Genomic DNA, 17,561 nt, shown 5'->3' with positions numbered 1-17,561 from the left:
AGCTATGACGTAGTTTTGTTTGATAGTCATGTCGCTACTGTCAACCGTTGCATAGCTTGCTGGGGCGTGTGTTTGCGAAGTAAATATTATGTTAATGTTATGCCCTTGTTACGGTTCAAAGAGTGACCGTGCTATCTGGTGACTTTCAGCCGAAAGCGTCTGCTGTTGTCCTAGTTACAGCAGATGTTGAGGACCGAACGTGTCCACATGAATGTAACTTTGTTTATTTTTTACTGTAATGTTAGATAAATCGTTAATGAAATTACATTACACCGGCTGTAACTCCAACAACCACTGATACGTTCGGCTGAAAGGCTCCAGTTAACATGGTAACTCTTTAAACCATAACACCGTGTTTACCAGGCTAATTAATCAAATTAGTGCTGTAAACAAGGCTCCCGTTGTCTGTTAGTGTTGCAGTGTAGAAGCGTTTTAACCTAAAACTATGAGAGTACAGTTCATGGTAAGTGACAGCCATAGACTAATAAAAGTTCACTTTAAATATGAAATTGTTTCTTGTTCCCAATCTTAAACTAGAGGCTGGAGCAAGCTTGGCGGGACATTTATGCACATCTGCATGTGTAAGCACAACTTTAAGTATTCCCTTTGTCACGTTTTGTAGGCCTTGATTAACTCAGTTTACATTCTACTGTTTACTAAAGCAGTAGTTAAGCTCCAACACGAGATACTCAACATGCAGTAATCATACCAAAATGCTCAGTTTTGCCTTCAGTTTTCCAGTTTTCATGTCTGTTCAGCCTTTCTCTAGGAAAGAAACAACTTTTGAGAACACCTAAGGGAAGGAATTTAAGTGTGCTGTATTTTATTATTTGCAGCAGAAGCTATCCCCCTCGTGCTTTCATCTCAGACGATGATTAGTTTTATTTAGAGCTCACAATACGCCACCTGAGAAATCTCTGCAAGGAGGAATGTTTGAAGTTGGTTTGGACCTCAGCAGCCACACAAAGCTGCTGCTTCTTATCTCCTGTCTGGGGAGCGCTGCAAGCCCTTGTGTTTTTTTTAAAATCTCTTTTTCATTCGTTAGAAAAATAGTTCACACATCTGGCTCCACAGAGAGACATTCTGCCATAACGTATGTTCAGTGTAACAAAAGAAATGTAGAACTTATTCAAATGCATCTTGAAGATTTATGAAATCTTTGCTGATTGTGTCTTTTGTCAGGGGTGCTCACAATGGCAATGGTTATTAACGCAGGTATATAGGAACGACATACATGGGGGCACATTCTATGTTACACACGTATGCCTTGCAATCAGAAAACACACCTATGCCAACAAGAGGAGGTCTGCACACCTCTAACAGACATTACCTGCTTACTAAAAGATCATTTTTATGCAAATGCAAATGCTGCACAAGTTCACAGTATCTCAGTTAAAGCTACGGATTGTAGTTTTAAAGATCCTTTGGTGCATTTTGGGCTTTTCTGATACTGATTCTGGCACCAAAAAGAAAAGCAGCTGTATGTTACCAACCTGGTGACGACTGCAATTTGGAGTCGTGTTAGGGGTTGGTAGAAGGGGGAGGTAGAGCGTCAGCCTAGCCCATCGGGGCTGAGCACTAGCCCCAGTCAGGACACCTAACCCCAGCTCTGCCTCCTCCACCCTCTTGCTATACCTGGATCTGTAGAAGGTGTAAGTATAAGGCCCCGTCCACGCAGAGACGAAAACATTTTATTTGCGTTTCGTTTAGAAAAAGTTTTTCGTAAAGACGGGATCATTTCAGGAAATATCCGTGTAAGCATGGAACCACTGAAAATGCTGTAGTGCATATACTAAGCCTGTATGTGGTGCTGTAATGCTGCCACGAAAATGCAACAAAAGAGAGAAGAAGATCATGGAGAACTGACACGAACTTTCCTCTAGTTGCCCTTCTGGTTGTTCTCTGCGTAGGCTTTAAGAACATATGGTGTATGCTTTTTGCAGTGGTGGTATAGGAGCATCAGATTTTGCTGTAAAAGCCATAACAAGCTCAGTAGCTTCTACAACATGAAAACAACCCTGTAACCTGCCATTGTTGATTTGGCCGGACCCGTGCAGACATCTTAAGAGAGCTACGCTATGTGTGACGTAATTGTTTCAAGAAAGATGTGGTTCGCCATCCACACGGAGATAAAACGGTGGTCGTTTATGGATCTGTACACTCTGGGACTAACCTTGCAAAGCAGACGGATTCGCCCGTTTCCTTGTTTTTCACTGGTGAATCCATCTTGCAAAGCTCCCATCTGAACCGTTTGGGCCTGGTTAGAAAGTGACAGGACCAATCAGTTACGAGGGGCAGTACTTTCAGCCGCAGCAGAGTCGTGACGTAAACAAGCAGCAGCAAGAGCTGGTGCAGTTATGGAGGAAGAGATTAGCGTGGATGCTGCTAAAGTGCCAGATTTATCAGAGCTTGATGACACGTCTTCGTTAAGAGAAGGACAAAGAACAGCAGTGAGTTGTTTTCTTTTCAAAAACGACAAAAGTTGAGTACTTACATGTCTATAGTCGCCCATGTTTCACGTTATTCCTCAGCAGCCGCGCACGCGCAGCTTGCTAGCGGCTACATCTCATGCTTTGTTGCTCTGATTGGCCCGTAGAGATGTGACAGACAGAACGTTCACCCAATCATACTCCGAGGATTTTTCAAAGCCTCTGCCTTTTCTCAAACGTTTTCTATTGAAGCTTTCCCACACATCCATCTGACATGTTAGGTTAGTTGAAACGCAGATACCACAAAAAAAGTTTTGTGTATACACCTGAATTCATCTCCATGTGGACGGGGCCTAAGTCATGCTAGGGTAGGTAGAAGGGGGAGGTAGAGTTTCAGCCTAGTTCGGCAGGGCTGAGTACTGGCCCCAGCCAGGGCCCGTCACCCTAGCTCTGCCTCCCCCACCTTCTTGCTAACCTCTCTCTCTCTCTTCTTGTCTTTTGCAGTTTCATATGTCATGTTGGTGATAGGAATTGTCATCTTGTTGTAGTTGGAGTTGTGGTAGGCTGGGGGGGGGGGTAGAGCGTCAGCCTAGTCTGGAGGGGGTGAGCGCTAGCCCCAGTCAGGGCACCTCACCCTAGCTCTGCCTCCCAAACCCTCTTGCTAAGCTTGGGTCTTTAAAGGTGGCATTACTGTTGGTCATGTTGTAGGGTAGGCAAGAGAAAGAATGTCTCCCTGTATGCATGATGGGCAGTGAGAGCTAGCATGGAGGGGGTGGCTCTGAGATGCTCGAGATCACTGTTCAGCCCTCTGGAGGTGCGATGGGACTAACTGAATGGTACACAGATGAAGGGGGGTTCCCACTTGGCAACCCTGGTGAAGTGTCGGCTTCTTGCTGCCCGTCAGTTGGCCCGGTTGACTTGAGAAGGTAATCTTTGTCTGCAAGAGACGATTGTAAAACACTTGGTGAAACTATTATCTGTTTTATTAGTTTTGATAAACTGACTTTGTCTTTTATAATAACAGCCTTTAAAAAGTGTTAGGAACTTCCTTTTTCTGCCAATTTGTTAGTTTTGAGGAACATAGCAATCTGCTGGCTTTGCTCTTTTTTGCTTGCTATTGTCACAGGAGAGCTGACTTAAAACGGTTCTTTTTTACCATGAAACAGCATCAGTAGAAATGTTCCCGAGCAACTGTTTTAAATGCTGATTGGATGGAAATTTGAATTCCAGACTTGTCCTAAAGTAAGAGAAAGGCAATGCTGTAAGATAAGCACAATTTTATGCAGCTAATATCTTTAAACAGTGCCATGCTGCTGCACCACCAGCCTTTGGTGCACCTCGCTGTTAGAAATTTACCCTACATGTTAGCTTTAGCTGATGCAGCTTGCTTCACATCTGGGTTTTAGAGCATTATCTTGTTATGGCTGTAGCCAATGACCGGAGCTATAGCAATTGCTAGTGACTGGCAGACTTATAGGGCCCTCTTACACCAGGCCAGGTTGCTCTGTATCATGCCGAAACAGGACGGCCCAACCTCCCCAGTCCTAGGCTGGTTTGCTCTCACGTTGCTCCAGGCCCAAGCACGGTTGGCTCTTGTAACATGACTAAAACTTTACTTGCTTTATGATTATTTGAATCGTTATCAGATATGGACCTCTAACATTCCACCATTGTTTGCAATTATTATTGATAGTGCCTTTCTTATTTGTCATGTCCATATTGTGTGTCCCTGCTTGTATGTGTACATGAACCAATGCACTGTGCTGCAGCCCACCCCCTCCATCCATGCCATTGCCAGGTAAGTTTAACATGCCAGAGTGCAGTTTTGAGCAATTACTATAGTCTCACAAACTGGACCTCTGCTGGGGCACAGTAAAGATTGACTAGTTTGAATATGTCCTAACTGGCTTTGCAGCCCTCAACCTCTAAAAAAATTAATACAATTTTACAACATTTATAATTCCCCCATTGGGGGGGCGCGAGACACTGAGAGAGGGTCTCCAGATGCCTTAAAAAAACTAACAACATTTTGAATTACACTGTTGCCTCTTTACACAAATTTTACCTAATTTTAACCCATTTTTATCACCTTTTCCCACCTATTTTGCCCATTTTAACACATTTTTGCAACTTAAAACCCATTTTTTGTCAATTTTAAACCCTTTTCATTACTTTCTTTCTGTCTGTTTTTGCCCATTCTAAACCAAATCTTGCCACTCTCTGCCAACTGTTGGCTCTGTTGACACATTATTGCCACTATTAACTCCTTTTACCATTTTTTTAAGCCACATTTCACCATTTGATATGCCAATTTTTGCCAGTTTCTCACTATTTCTGCCTCAGCTAACCTTTTTTAGCAAGTTTATATCAATTTTCATCCCATTTCGCCAAATTTCCACCTATTTTTGCCACTTAAGCGCCATTTCAGCCACTTTGAATCTCCTTTTACCACTTCATATGCCCATTTTTGTCACATTAACCCATTTTTGCCATTTTTTTTTTCTTTTTGGTTATTTTGCCACTTTTATCTAATGTTTGGCATTTCTAACCCATTTCTGCTACTTTTAAAATCCACTTTCAACACCTTTCCCACCATTTTTTGCCATTATTAACCCATTTTAGCTATTTTTTAACATATTCTAATTCTATATATAACAAAAGGATTTACATTTTTAAGAGTGCTACTTACTACACAGATGGCCCCCAATGGGCGGCCTTGTCTGCACATGACTATTCTTGAATGTGCATGGCTGTGTTCAACCACCGTCAGGTGCAGTGGGGGTCCCTGGTCACTGTCACCTTTCTTTTGGGGGTTGTGGGGTGAAAAGGTTGAGAACCCCTGACTTAGACACATGTATGCCCCATTAAGAAATGTAACTTCTGAGTGCAGTGGTCAGAGCAGCTGTTTCAGTTGAAAAAATTATCAACAGTTCCAACTCTGCAGTTGTAAATTAAGATCCCAGCAAGCCTAGCTTGGACTACAGGCGTTCTTAAGTAATTCGATTGGAGAAATGATGATGATAATCATTAAAGTAAATTGTCTTTCCTTGCATGGTTTCATAAATGTCAATTAAAGCAATGAGATGATTGTTGAGCTTTGACTCATATGGTTCCCAGGAGGGCTGAGTCTCTTTGTTGCTCTTTTTTTTCTCCTCATCTCTGCATAGGCTTCTCTGGAGGAAAGAATTATTGTGAATTCATTTGGGAGTGAGATAAAATGGATAGCATGTTAAACACAGAGAACTCTGAACAGCCAGTAGCCTCTGCTTTGTGTGAGGGAGGAGACTGGTGCAGAATATCAATTCAGTTTTCACAGCCATAGCAATGCAAAAAGACAGAAACAAGGTTTTTATCCACTGGTAAATTAAAAATGTGGAGTAGAAAGCTGATGTTTACGCCTGCACTTAGCATATGTTCATTTGCAGGCAACAAGGGGACAGAATTTCCATTTACTTTGCGGGAACACTTCCTCTTGTGCCCTTCATATCAAACCTTGTCATTACCATCAGCCAGGCTGTGCTGAGTGCCTGCTTCCGTCCTTTTGCCTTGTTAATGAATATTGAGAGTGATTAGATTGCAGGGCCGTCGTGTTATGTAATGTCAGGATTATGCAAAACACTTGTTCTTTGCCTCAACATGTGGTTGTTTGTTAATTATTTGGCATTGGTTACTTAAAAAGTGAGCATGTACAACTTTAACAAAAGGATGTGCACTGCATTTCCGGGAACTTCAGTTACCAGTCCTGAATCCTGAGCCTTTTCTACGTATCGAGTGTTATTCCAAGAATGAATGCAAGACTTCTACATGAAGCTTTCACAGCAGGCCTCACACTACCTGAATGAGTAAGGCTGTAATGACGCGTAATCCCTAGAGCTTTTATATTTCTGTGTACTGCTCTTTGCTATGTTTTGTGCAAGCATCCTGTGTGACCTTAACATATTGTAATGAAAATGTTCAGATGCTGCCTGAATGTGACAGTAATACCCGGAAGATAAAAAGAAAGGTCAGCTGCCAATATAGGCTGTGTTTCTTAAAACAAATGTATACAGCAAGTTTAAAATCAAGCCAAATTAGATTATTATTAATTACCGTAAAAAAGCTGAAACACTCATTTTTGTCTTCTCTGTGTGACAGCCTTTACTGGGCTCAGCTACGTCCACAATGTGCAGGTTCTGTGCAGCTGTGCAGCTCTTGTACTAGTATTTGTTTTCGCCATAAGAGGGGTCTGGCTGCAGACCATTTGTTTCTGATTGCCACTCGTGGTCATCTGGGACACCGTACATCTCAGAAAGGAAGTGCTGCAGTTTGCCTGTACAACATATGTCAATTTTTTTTTTTAATTCAACTTTATTCATAATCAAAGTCTGGTAGTTACAGTCATCAATCAACTACATTGCAAACATAGAAGGCTAAGAAACATGTCATAAATAAACAGAAAAAGATCCTCAGATAAACAGAAGGTATAATCTAGAATTATATTATGTATACTAGTAGATGTGTTTCAGAAGTTGTAACACAAATGGTGGCTTGCTTTAGCTTTTTTAGCTTAAGCTAAAGATTACTTAGCTATGCTAGCGACACAATTGATGTTACTACATAAGTCAATATAGCTAACTTAGCTTAGAAATATGAGCTTTAGCAACCAAGCTTAAACTAGCTTAGCTACGTAGATTAGATACCTATGTAGCATATATATAGATGCTTTGTGAACCTATCTTTAGCTATGTAGCTCCGCTATCTTTAGCTCTTAGCTTTAACAACGTGAGCTTTAGCAAACATAGCTTAAGCTACCTTAGCTATGCAGATAGTGTAGATATGTAGCTTATGTAGCTGCTTTGTGAGCTTAGTTTTAGCTACATTGGCTATGTAGCTCTGTTTTCATCATTCATCATCTGTTAGCTCCATAAGTTGTATGTTTGCTGAATTTGGATGTTTTCATTGAGGACAAGCTTTTTTCTTGTAAGCAGACTGCTTACTCTGCTTTATTAAACATTTTGTAATCAGGTTTTGCAGGTCAGGGTTTTAAATTTTGGTATCCTAAACTTTACCTTAACTCTTACCCTTTACCCTCCAGTCTACAGCCAGACTGTTTAACTTTCTGCCCACAATCTCGATAATAGTGAAGTACATACACAGAGACTATGAGAAGTTTGTTTAGATTTCACCTCCATTGGTCATTTTTATTTTATTAAGGAGTCACTTCAAACCAGCTTTCCTTAGATTTAATTTACTTAACAGTACAATACAGTTTTCTTTAAATATGATTACAGCTCAACGAAGGAGCACAGCTGGCAAAAGTGGTGCAACCAGCCTGATCTGTGCTGTTGTTTCTCCCAACATCCATGATAGCCTGTCATGTCATCTTTTCATTCTTGTTAACAAAGTTTATTCTGGTCTCATCTTGTTCCAGATGCAGAGCGTGAGTGGACCGGACCATTTTACTTCATCCAGGCTGCAGACCCCCAGCTCGGCCTGATGAAAGCCTGGAGGATGGGCGACTGTGACGGTGGAGGAGATGAGTGGCAGGAAGAGGTGGAGCTTACCAAGGAGGCAGTAGAGGCCATGAACAAACTCATACCCAGGCCAAAGTTCATGGTGCTGTGTGGAGACCTGGTCCATGCCATGCCAGGTAAGAATTTGAGATGGGTCGTTCACAACAACTGGATCATGTTATCAGGATAGCTTCCTAAAAATATTGTCCAGAGGTTGTAGGAGTACAAGTACTTATATTTGAGTACTCACTGGTACAGAGTACAAACATGAGTACTTAATAATACCATAACTGTTCTTTAAGTGCTTTTGAAAGGTTTATTTTCATCAGATGTTCTTAATCCCCCTTACTGGCTATTTTTCAGAGCCTAGTTTTCACTCTCTTCTACTATTGTCATCTTCATTTATGCTAAAATATCACAAAACTGGAGACATGGCTCCAACTTTGACTGCTTACTTACATAATGAGAGGCTAACATCATGCTTTAAAATTATACCAAGTACTGTATCTGCTATAAGAGTGCGAGTATGTAGGCTAGGTATCGGCACCAATACCTGATACTGGTATTGGTATCAATGCATCCCTAATACTACCAAAGTGTATCTGAAAGCTGTTAACCAACATGAAATAACAAAAGAAGAAGAAACCATTGCCAAGTGCTGGTGAAACATCCATCCACCTATCCATTTTCCACACTGCTTTTCCATTCGGGGTCACAGTGGGGGGCTGGAGCCTGTCCCAGCAGTCACTGGGGGAGGCAGGGTACACCCTGGACTGCTTGCCTGTCAATTGCAGGGCTGTCACACAGAGACAAACAACCAGGCTCACAGTTACACCTATGGCCAGTTCAGAGTCCTGGTGAAACATGGTTCTAAAAGATTCTAAAATGGAAACAATCACAGACTTCTGCAGCCATTAGATAATTTTGTTTCAACTTATTTTTGTGTGGAACTCTTAAAAAAGAGGTGTAGTGTTTGTCAGGTAAAACTAACATATCAGAAGTCTACAACAACTATGCTGTCTTAAAGAGTAAAGCACCCAACTGAATGTCCATCCATGTAACAGTCAGTAGCTAGATTTGTCACTGCACTACCTACCCTAAGATCTGGTGTATAAGATGCAATTGTATTATCTTTTTTCCATCTAAATGGTTGGCTTCCTCCTGTGTACTGGTGTGACCTACCAGTATAAAATGCAGAGGCATATGTTTTCTTTATTGCAAGTGCAGCCACCACCATAACATAATGCATACAATCTGACCCCGTTAAATAGGACTAGGTTAAAAAAAAAAACATTCTCCAATTCAGATTTTTAAAAATTACAGCATCAATTCAAATTATGAAGAGATCGATATTTAAACATTGGCCTTCTCCTTGTCCTGGTGGCTCCTGTAAGTCTCAGACTTGCTCCACTCATGCAGCTTGAAACTTCACCTACACACGCCTCCAAAAGCTTTTAGGCTCTAATTCATGGTTTTTCCAGTCATTTTATTTTGAATATCTTGTCACGTTATCGATACAAGCTGCATAGCTCTTCCTCACATGTAGAGCTCAGCCTGTGCAGCACGAGCTTCTACAGGTGACTGGATGGAGTGAGCTTAAGCTGCTGCTACTACAGACTGGGCTGACTCACACACATAATACAGATGATCATCTAGGGTGCTGCGTACCAGAGTTGTGCGGCCTCAAACCCTGTGTACAACGCTCTGTAAAGTGTGCTTTATTTTACTACCCGTATTCCTCTGTTTCACAGCCGCACTTATTACACATGGACTGTCGCTGTTTACAGTGGGGGAATAACAGAGCGCTCAGAAAGAAGAGGAACTCTTCTTATTTACAAAGAGATGAGTAATAAACTCGCTTTTTATATAAAGTTAGCATAATATGACATTCACAACCACATACAATGTACATAACATGATGCACATTTTTTTCTGTGGGTTCTGTCTTTTAATTAATGAGCAAAGGTGTCTGCCTATAGCACACGCATTCCAGACAGCAAACTGACAGGCAGGAGTTTATGATGGAGGGGGAAATCAAGTAGAAACTGTCACAGTTTACAACAGGTACTCATTCAAGCACCATACTGCATAAACTATATCTGAAAATGCCTAGTGTGACAATTACTATTACTATCACACTGTAAACATTAGCTATAAGCTTCAGTGTAATTAAACACTATGGACATGCTATAATTGACTTATATTTACCTTTAAATAAACATGATGGAGCCTGCTCCACTGAGCAACCTCCAAATTTAAAAGAGGATATCAGGTGGCATTTTGGATTTAAAACTATAGAGACAGAGGCGAGCTGGATGAAGGAAACTTTTGAACCTTTGAATCAGAACTGAACTGATTCAGGCAATCAGTGGCAATACCCAGCCCTACCATTGAAAATGTATCTCTATTTTTTGTGTATTATAAGCGCCCATCTTTTTGCTTAATTTTGCTGTGCTACATAACACAGCTCTACTTTTAAACAGCTTTTCTCCCTAAAAACCTGCATTTAAAGAAAACTGTGGAATACTGTGAAGTAAATACTGTAAACCATGTGGAGCACTGGTTTGATTAAGAAGAGTTTTGATTAAGACAACAAGGGACCAGTGGAGGTGGGTGGTGTGAATTTTGGACTGAGTTCAAATTTCACCACCCAATTTGCACACAGGGGGCTTAAACTTTTACCATGTTGAGCCCTTCTGTTGGTAGTACATTTGTTGTCTGAGCAGTATTAACCAATCACACATAATAAAGATATAATATACAGATAAAGCGTTCTGTAAGAAGATCCTAAACTTGAGCCAGAAATCTGTTAGACATTGTGTGTAAAGTCAATCAGTGGTTAGATAACAGCATGAAACACATCAGAAAGGATCAAACAAAATCCCATTCAAAAACTATGCAATTTAAAAGTTGTTTTCCTCAACCATGCCGAGCTCCAAGACCGCCAAGAAACTTCAACATCCAATGTATTTGAATGACAACACAGTGGCTTAAATATGCAAAGACTAAAAAATGAAACCAAGATACTGGCCTCAACTGTAGCTGCCAATTATCCTCCTCCTGTTTGAAGACATAATGTGAACGCACAGATGTCAGATTCATGAGCTCTAACTCTGCTCTAACTCTCCTCGTCAGACCGAAACATCACAGCAGTTTGCTCCATGAGCATCATCTCATAGCATCTGGTACATGACATGCTAATGCTCCTCTCACTTTAAAGTGTCTGAAAGTGCACCCAAATTAAAGATAACATCGAACTATTTAGGAACACATGCTCGGTTTTCAGTACTTCTCACCGTTTTACTGATGAGCTGTAGTTTGGGGAGGGGCTATTTTATATGCAGCGTGGCAGTTTTTTTTTTCCTCACCCAAAATCTGTGAGCTGGTTTTCACATCAGAGAGATCAAACGAAGGTTGTGGGTGAAGTTGGAAATGATTAACAAATCACCGCCCATGCAATGTAACACAGTTTAATGTTTGATCATTTTATCAGGAGTCAAATCAAACCATATCTTTGTATTCTTAGGAAAAGAAAATCTACTTAACTTTGGCGTTTGTAGTGAGCATGAAAAATTTCTTCTTGAGTCATGAGGCTCTGTATTGCTTTCCTACTTACATCACAGCTTTGTATGACTGGCATCTTATTCATTTTCTTTAAAATTTCAGATCTGAGTTAGAATTAATATATGTTAAACTTACAGTTCAGATCAGGCAATAACAGCCTAAAAACAGCTAGAAACAATGAGTTGTCAATGCTAGAAAGATTAACTGAGCATTAGATGGCCTAAGCATATCAGTCACCTCACTTACTTATCTAATGATGGATTTAACCACTAGCTTCCTACATCTCAGTGCTTTTGCTGATGTTGAAGCATGCTTTATGCTAGGACTGAACAATATTGGAGAAAAACTGACAATGACAGTTTTTTGTATTATGTATTGCAGTTTTTTTAAATAAATACAAAGATTTTTCCTTATATATGCAGTCCTTTTTAAGTATATTGATCACATTTTGAATTGAACAATATTTTTTTGGTCTTTTTGGGCGTCTTCAAACCATTTTCAGATTACGATCTTGATCCTCTCCTCCTATGATCGCACACAACCCCCTGACACACATTCAGAGGAAGAGATGTTGTAGAGAGAGAGTAAAGGTGCACCTCTCTCTCTCTCACAGTGGAGCTACACATTTCTTTGCAAACATAAAACAATTTTCTTGCTTATTATGTGTTTCTTAAATGTCATCAGTCACTTCTAACAATGTTAAAAGTTACATTAAGTCAACATGATCGGCCCCAGTGTTTAACTAAAAGCTGAGCTGTTGTGATTTTCACACACTGCAGCATGTCTGTTCCATTAATGCTGGCAACAGTATTAACAAACAGGCCTAAGTGCTGTTGATAGGAAAACACTCACCTACTATTACAAAGGTAATGGACATCAATCATTTCCAACACATAAACTTTACCTTGTTTATACATTTATTGGTTTGCATTTGAATAAATATCAGATGTAATCAATTAATAAACTAACACTCTGCACTTGCTGACCTGCTGTGACAGAAACACTTTGATGGATATACACACACACGGTGCTGTGGACCATGTTGATTCCACCCCTCTTGCAAAATAACTGGTTGTTTTGAATTTATTCTGTTAAATATTATCTTCTGTCTGTCGTTTAATAATGGCAAAATCTGTGTTTTTGTAATGGTATCACATTAAGATCATTTTAATACAAGTTTGCTCATTAATTGCACATTAATTGCAACAAACAACATATCCTCTAGCCCTGGTTTTTACGTGAACCAGTTGCAAGGTTGCCGCTGTTTGAATTAAAGTGCTGTTGTGCATTTTTCACAATTAAGCCCCACCACAGTGCATGATGGATGTATCAAGTAGAGACTAGTTAAAAGACCAATGAAGCCTCTGTTGCCCAATTGACTTCCTGCATGTTTGGGTGCCTTTAATTGGATTTTTCTGTGCAGATCTGGTAAACATCTTTGCGCGCACCTAAAACCTCTCTGCATGCTGCCAGTAACTCTTTCACCTTTTGTTTATTCAAAATTGAGAATTTCAAAGTTTATCATTATGCCCATTATGCCACACAGGAATAAAAGAGAAATAGACTTCTACAGTAATGGTAATATTTGAATTTAACCCTTACATACTGTTCGGGTCAAATTTGACCCGTTTTGACATTTGACAGCAGTAAAAATACCCTAAATGCCATTCTTTTAGCCTGAAATTTGATGACTTTCCCTGAAGTGACCCAAAATACATACAAATAAAAATATTTTATTAATTCATATTTTTGTTTAGGTGCTACACATTTTTGCACACTGAGGCTGTTACAGGTCAAATTTGACCCGTATCTATTCAGATGGATTTTAAATCTATCAGTATGGGTCAAATAAAGGAAAATTGTAGTTTTATGGAATCCCAAATATTGAAACAGTAAAGAATAGTAATAGTAATAGAATAGTAACAACATAGGAGTGATCATATAGGGTGCATAAAGGGAACAGAAGTCATCCAGAGGTCAGACGGTGCCTTCATAGACACAAGATGTACACCTGCAAGCACCTGCACCTGCAATGTAATAAAATAATGTGCAAAGTAACAAATTGGAATCTGTTTGGGTTGGGAGGGAGGTGGTGGGGTCACAACATTATAAAGGTATTTATGAGCTGCCATTTCAGTGACAGACATCATGGCAGCAAGACTGGATGTCCAACAGGCATTGGTAAGGGCAGCGCAGCAATCTGAGTCTGGCCCTGATCAAAAAGCAAACATGAGGGAACAGAAGAGAAGGAGACGCAGCTTCTGCCCTGCAAAAAAGACTGTAAAACAGGGACAACCTGCTGCAAATGTGGGAAACATGCAAGATCCACACACAGAAAATGTCCCACCTCTACTTTGAATGCAGAGACTAGTTCACAATGAGCACTTTATATCGTATGATATAACAGTGAGGACAGTGTTCAGTGGTTGTATTATGAAGTCCAAAAGTTCCAGCATGTTAATTTAATTTTCAAGGTCAATAATATATATTCAAATCATTATGGCTTTTATATTTTGTATTTCTTACATATATTACATGACATTACACTGTGTAATATGTATTTTTCACCAAAAACGAGTGGTGTAAAACTTAAAAAATACACTTTCCCTGCTCTTTGAAACATTTATGAAGGATTAATCATTCATTTTTTTAAGTGGCATAGGCTATTTAAACATTCTGAATAGGTCTGTATTTAAAAAATTAGTGGAAATGCTTGCTACAAGGGAATTCTTGTTCCGGGTCAAAATTGACCCAGAATATACTGTGAAGGTACAGGATATGAACAGTATGTAAGGGTTAAATAAAATAGAAAAAATATGATTAGTATTTAAATACATGAAAGGGTAAAAGTTGCTCTAGAAGAATGAATACAATAAAATCTAAATTAAATATACATACACAAATTGACATTTCACACCATGTGCAGTATTAGTTTAATATGCAGGTTGTAGAGCAACAAAAGCAGCTGCTCCCTTCACTCCTTTTCCACTGTGAGTTTCATTTTTTGCCCTGCCCAGCTGGAGATCGATTTCTGATTAGGCAGGAGAGCTCCTCTGAAAGGAGCTATTATACTGATGTCAAATATATTTGTCATCATTGTACAATGTGACAAGAAAGTCTGTGACTGGAATCATTAAAAATTTCATGCTATTTCTGTCATGTATTTTTCTAAAGGAACTGGAGTCTCATCGTGAAAGGGGGTTGTCATAATTGTGCCACAGGCAGAGCTGTGTACTTTGACCCCATTGCAGCAGGCAGGAGGGTATGTGTTGACCTGTAAATCAATACATGCATGGCAATACCAAATAGCTTCAACCAGAGTATGTATCATAATCTCAAATGGCTAGACCCCACTGATATAGCTTTGAAACTAATAAGGATTTTACTGGGAAAACTTATTAATAATGTGCCCAGTCAGTAAGTATTGAGCTAGAATGAGGGAAAAAAGCCTTCTCTTTGTGGATTGACTTTGCAGAAAGGCTTCTGTTTTACTTTATTAAATAATACCAAACATTAGAACACATTTTCAACCAGTTCATTGAACACTGACCTGAGTATGCCGAGCTGCTTGGAATGTAAAGGTGACTTGTAATCCAATATCTTTCGTGATGCTGGTTTCATGATATGGTTTTTGTAGGTTGCAAGTAAACCACTTCCTGCTCAAGCTTTGAAAGGTTACCTCATGAAACGGTTAGTTTATGCTTTTATTTATTCTTTTTTTCCAACACAGTCTAGCTGCAGACCACCGCTGTTAGACACCACCACTGACAGGATGAAAATGCAAACAATTTTTTGGAAATTTCTTTTGATAATAAAATATGATTACACTCCCAGTTAGGGTTACAGTAGGGTGGGTTGGTAACAGCATGAACAACAGTAGAACTTAACATATTTTAAAAGATTTTTTTGTTTTGTTTTTTTGGCCTTTTTGGTTTTATTCTGATAGGGCAGCTGAAGGGAGACCGGCAATATGTGGAGAGAGAATGGGGGAAGACATGCCCCAGACATTGCCAAGACCAAGCAATTCCTCATGGTCCGATTGATTCACGGTCCTGCATTAACAGAGTTAAACTGGTCCCCAAAACATAACAGTTTTATTACAAAATCCAAGTTTATTTTATATTATATCAAAAGTGATCAACCTGACTGCCAAAATCCATTTACTAAATGTTTAATAAAGCAGACTAAACAGTGTGCATACAGAATAGAGCTCATCAGCTATGTTTCTAAAGCTCACCACCGTTCACTGCTTCTTGCCTTATAACCTTTATTTCTTAATGTCCTTTTGATAACGAGTTTTCACTTAGAAGGGCCACAAAATGTACTTCAAGTCAGAGAGGGAAAAGGTACACAACTTTTGTACACAAGCAAAAGCACACTTACTCTGATTAAAATGGACTTAAGTAAAAGTAGAAATTCTGGTCTAAAAAACTACCAAAGTAAAAGTAAACATTTTTCAAATCAAAGTTTACTTTAAGTACTGAGTAGCTACAGAGGAGCTGTACAGTAAAATATGATCTTTCCTTATTGGCAGTAATAAGTAACCTGACACGCCAGATGGAATTGTTTCACACAACCATCTAGAAAACCTTCAATACTAAGCGTTGGGGAAAGGGCAGAGGATTTGATTGGATGAACGTTCTGTCTGTCACATCATTACGGGCCAATCAGTGCAACAAAACACGTGACGTAGCCACGACCGAGGTGCGCGTGCTACCGAGGAATAACGCAAGCCATGGCGACTATAGACATGTAAGTACACAACTTTTGTCGTTTTAGAAAAGAAAACAACTCACTGCTGTTCTTTGTTCTTCTTTTAACGAAGAAATGTTGTCAAGTTCTGATAAAACTGGCGCTTTAGCAGCATCCACGCTAATCTCTTCCGCCATGATTGCACCGGCCTCTTGTTGCTGCTTGCTTACATCACAACTCCGCCGCACCTGAAAGTACTGCCCCTCGTCACTGATTGGTCCTGTCACTTTCTAACAGGGCCCAAACGGTTCAGACGGGAGCATTGCAAGATGGATTGGCCATCAAGTGGATTATAGAAAATACTATGGTTGCATTTTCTCATATATTCAATCTTTCACTACAAGGGATTGAAGTTAAAAGTGTTATCTGTATGTACACATTAAACAAGGGCTATTAACTGTATAAATACATGGAGAAGTTTAGCACAGAGATCTGTAGTATGAACAAGATGGTCCAAACTTTATTGGTTGTACCATATTTGATGAGGAGCATCTTGTTTATGTGAACTCTCTGATGACGCAGCTGTTTATTGGAAATGTGTGATGACAGAACAACAGTCACGCGGTCTTGTTGCTTAGGGGAATGTTTTCAACCCTCCCCTTACCACTCTGTTTCAAGGGGAGGGGGTAGACGGAAGGGATAGGCTGAGGGGAAGACATGGGATTGGCCCTAAAGACTGGTGCTAACTCAGTGGATAACTTCACTTATGATGCAAATGTGTCCAACAACAAAAACAACAACTCAGCAGGAATCATTCTCTTGCTGCTGTAAAGTCAACAGAGGTAGAAAACGTGAAAGAATATAGTACTCAAGTAAAAGTACAGTTACTCTGGTTACTTAGGTAGAGGTACAAGTACTGATTTCAAAACGTTCTCAAAAAAGTACAAGTACCCAAAAAATACTCAGTTACAGTAATCTGAGTGAATGTAATTAGTTTCTTTGCACCCCTGTTTTTAGAGTAGCAAATGAAGCCAACCAACAGAATACTGCCAGTAAAAATGTTTAAGGTATTCCTTGTCGTAACAACAACCTGTTATATCTCACATTCTCTGTTAACTGCAGAGCAGGTGTAGCCACTCTGCTACTAACATACAGTATATACATGAAGTCCAAACAGAGAGAGAGAGAGCATGAACTAGTTTGTGATAGAAAAGAGTAATGCTGCATGGATGAAAATGAAAAAACAGTAGGATGGTTGGCAAATTTACTGTAGTGGGCCACCCAGGTACCGTCTGTGTGTGGGAAACACTAGTGATGCATCATCCACCTCAAAACCTTCGCCTGCTGCCACCATTCCAGTACCTTTATGCAGCTCCAGAAGTAT

At 39.8% G+C, this 17,561-nt stretch overlaps 1 protein-coding gene across 1 annotated transcript in view; it reads left to right on the top strand.

Annotated features, from left to right (window-relative positions):
• The window catches only part of cpped1 (calcineurin-like phosphoesterase domain containing 1), a 67,973-nt gene that overhangs the window by 368 nt on the left and 50,044 nt on the right, over nt 1-17,561 (top strand). The window contains exon 2 of the mRNA XM_041815739.1: nt 7,840-8,058. Within this exon, the coding sequence (XP_041671673.1) occupies nt 7,840-8,058 (219 nt within the window). The remainder of the gene's footprint in view (nt 1-7,839; nt 8,059-17,561) is intronic.

Source organism: Cheilinus undulatus, linkage group 20, assembly GCF_018320785.1.
Source record: "Cheilinus undulatus linkage group 20, ASM1832078v1, whole genome shotgun sequence".
In the NCBI taxonomy this organism is placed as follows: Eukaryota; Metazoa; Chordata; class Actinopteri; order Labriformes; family Labridae; genus Cheilinus; species Cheilinus undulatus.
Note: the sequence above shows the minus strand (reverse complement) of the source record. Positions and strands in the feature narration are given on the sequence as shown.